A 3,725-nucleotide genomic window follows, 5' to 3' on the forward strand; every position below is an offset into this window, starting at 1 on the left:
AATGTTTTCTAAAGGATCATAAATTTTGTATAACTTTCTAGACTGTCTGAAAACGGGTCATTTACTCAGTATTTAAAATAAAGGCTACAGTGACTAAGCGTCAGACTGTAATGTAAAATATTGCCAATAATCTATCACCAGAATGGAGCAAGACAATGGCTTGAAACAGTTACCGGTACTAGAACTTGAAGTGCTTGAAATAAGCGCCATTTGAAACAAAGTTGCTCAAATTTAACCACAAATAAGCGCCACCATGAAATGAAAGTGTAACAAAGTGGCGCCTAATTGAAGACAAATACGGTACGCAAAACAGGCATGTTATTTGCATATTACTGTGTATTTGCTTATTTTTGTGATGAAAGAGGGCGCTATTCTATGTTGAAATCTTCACTGTCAGACACACTCCTGTGATATGCAAATTAGACACATTTGTGTATCGTAAGAGGACGCTTTTCCCTTCACTGAGTTGTACCTGGTGTTGAGCAAGGCTTGGTTCAGATTAGAGGTGACCTTGCATGTATGTGAAATGTTATCTATTATTAACATAAAGCCTGTATTTGTTGTGCCGTGCCATGGTCAGTTCTTACAAATAAATTAGGTCATGTATTTACCATTCGGTCCGCGGTTCACCAAGTCCCAATGCATTTACTAAACACTGATACTAGCTGTATAACCATTGTTCCGCAAGGCCATGTCTCAGTTCAGCGTCAAATGATTATTACTGTTATCAGTTTTTTATTGATTGCTGCCTTTGATATTATTTTGAAGCAATTTAATTTCGCAAGTCAAGGGAGAATTGCAAATTTTAGTAGCATCACCTAAAGTTGACTTGACTTTTATCTTTCGCAAATTATCTATTCCTAAAAGTTTGTTTTTTGGACAATTTGTTTGTTTTTTCAAAAATCGGTGTGCAAACATTTTTTTTCGTTATACAATTACCATTAAAAATTATGCTCAATTTGCTTTTTAATGCAAATTTAATGTTATAAAAAAAAAATTCTAAATTTCCGGCAAAAAAAAAGGAATGTTAACAGTTTTGTGAAATTTGAAGCAATTAAAAAATATCTGACAATGAAACTTTTAACTGTCGTCATTTTTCCCTCTTCAATGTTGTGTATTTTTCCACATTTTTATTTTCATTTTGGACTAAATAATTTAAAATAAAAAATTTTTAGAAAAATATATTAAATTAGGAAAAAATCTATTTGCATTTTTTTATTAAAATATGACTTATTTAGACCACAGAAACACTTCTGTAATTTCTGTTAGCGTTTGTTTATAGAACAAATATGGTATTTGAAAACTATATAGTGCATTTTTCTGTCATATGTTTACATGACTGTAATTCTAATGTTCTTTTTTTTTTCGTTTTTAGTTGCATTTATCTTCAACTGGGTTGGCCTGCTGTTTTCGTTTTGTATGACAACTACTGTGGCAGGTCGCTATGGTGCCATATCTGGTTTTGGATTGTCTATTATTAAATGGGTTGTTATCATGATGGTAAGATGCCATTTTGTTTTGTTTTTTTGTTTATACGAACTGTGAAAACTTTTTTTTTTGTTTTAATTCCATTGGTATGGTGTCAAATAATGATGTCATACAAGTGTTAAAGCTAATATTCACCACTCCAAGTTTAGGTCGATATGGGTCCCATGCAATGTAAGTATTTACGTATTAACGACAATCAAGTGTGCTGGCTGTGTGACAACAGTGATGCATTGCTGACATTTTTACGCTAAATTTGAAATGAGGGCTCTGCCGTGACTATAAACTGCCAGTAGAGTATTCTAATTGGTGTTTTCAGTTTTATCCACTTTAATAGTCAATAAAGTTTAAATTGTTGTTAAGTTTGATGAGTACGGATGGGTAAACAATGGCATTATTTGTCTCCGACTAGGAAATATACATGTACTTTGTTTATCGTTACTCGATCAGCGTGTCAGAATTATATTTTTTATGTTTAATTTCTTCTTTTTTTTGTAATTCCTTGCAGCACACCGCTAGTTTGACCGACTATGTTGATACTTTACCCTGTTTATGGTGGATTCTCCTCCTCCTTGGTAAGTTAACGTGATGTCGCCCTCTAGAGTAGATATTTATCAGTTGTATATCACTGGTAATATTATTTGCTAGGGTTATGAAGGCATGTGTTTTGCTGATTCAATTACATTCTTAACCATTTGAGCACTCTCACAGACTGGTATTTTGGTGCCACGCATGGCATTTTGGTGGCCACACATGGCATTTTGGTGGCCAGGCATGGCATTTTGGTGGCCAGGCATGGCATTTTGGTGGCCACGCATGGCATTTTGGTGGCCACGCATGGCATTTTGGTGGCCACGCATAGTATTTTGGTGGCCACGCATGATATTTTGGTGGCCACGCATGGCATTTTGGTGGCCACGCATGGCATTTTGGTGGCCACGCATGGCATTTTGGTGGCCACGCATGGCATTTTGGTGGCCACGCATGCTATTTTGGTGGCCACGCATGCTATTTTGGTGGCCACGCATGGCATTTTGGTGGCCACGCATGGCATTTTGGACCTGCTATCATTTCTTCCATTTTCGTCATATATTGTCAGATTTTAACATTTTGTTATCCTCAATTTAATACGTATGTATTGTATTTTTGTATTTTTCAGGGATGATGCTGTTTTTACGTGGTGCAGTCATGTACATTAAAGTAAAAAGACAATTTACGACTGGCGTTAGAACCAGATTCAGCTATTTCTATATTTACTAAGAACATTATTAAAATACTGCAACATAATTCATTTTAACAGTGGTAATTATTAACAGTGAGATAGGTAGCCCTTTACTCCCTATGATAGTTGTATTTAATTAAATCGTGGATACATCAGGGTTGTCATCTGTGTTTATTACAGTTCTGTAAATCACACCGTTTCAGTATTTAAGTATTTTATGTTCTGTATTTACCAAGTGTTAATCGGGAGGGTGCGTGGGAATTGAGCATTTTATTTTATTTTTTTTTTGGAGAAATTTGAAAAATGGATTTAAAAAAAAAATTATATAAAATTAGGGTAAAAGTTTATTTTTTCTTACCTTGTTTTGTTTTTCAGAAATCTATCGGCATTGTCAATGATTTTCTATGATTTATTATATTTGCAATGATCTAATAATCTTAGCTGCGTCTGTTCACTGAAAGGCTCCTCTACATTGACTTGCACCGTTTTGTATGAGTCTTATCACTATCATCTGGTTTGGGTATATGCATAAACCAACCAAGTTATAAAATGTTTCTAGTAATTTTAGTATTTTAATCTGTATTGTAATTCATTTAATTAATCCATATTTGCTGATAATTAATTTTTGGTAGCAGTATAAGCGGATACAGAAACAGTTAATGCTAAATTATTAAGTTTGAATTAAGTTTAACCATGCTCTCTGGCCAAACACATATGAGTCTTGTTATCATCCTTGGAATATGGTCGTTAGCAGTCTTCAAGTGTTAATATATGTCCTTATGGTGCTGATTTGTTTCCATGGTTACTTGTAAAATTATCACTGTTCTGTACCATAGAAATGAAAAGCCAAATCTTGCCTGTAGGGGGCGCACTTATATAAGTTTGCTATTTCCAGTAAGTGTGTTGCGAATGCTATTGATTTGTAGTTTTTCTCTTAGCACTTCTATAGTTCAAATAGTATTGCAAATATAGTGTACACATATTTGTTATAATCGAGTCAATCACGTAAATTGGTGAC

The 3,725-nt window shown here is 34.2% G+C and overlaps 1 protein-coding gene across 1 annotated transcript in view; it reads left to right on the plus strand.

The window, feature by feature from the left end:
* LOC100372095 (NEDD4 family-interacting protein 1-like) overlaps window positions 1-3,049 on the plus strand; it is a 23,036-nt gene extending 19,987 nt beyond the window's left edge. Inside the window, exons 5-7 of the mRNA XM_002739754.4 lie at window positions 1,376-1,500; window positions 1,994-2,060; window positions 2,645-3,049. Of these exons, the coding sequence (XP_002739800.1) occupies window positions 1,376-1,500; window positions 1,994-2,060; window positions 2,645-2,745 (293 nt within the window). The 3' untranslated portion in view covers window positions 2,746-3,049. The remainder of the gene's footprint in view (window positions 1-1,375; window positions 1,501-1,993; window positions 2,061-2,644) is intronic.
* Window positions 3,050-3,725: the final 676 nt, after the last annotated feature.

This window comes from Saccoglossus kowalevskii, chromosome 4 (assembly GCF_978046115.1).
Source record: "Saccoglossus kowalevskii chromosome 4, keSacKowa6.1, whole genome shotgun sequence".
Taxonomy (NCBI): Eukaryota; Metazoa; Hemichordata; class Enteropneusta; family Harrimaniidae; genus Saccoglossus; species Saccoglossus kowalevskii.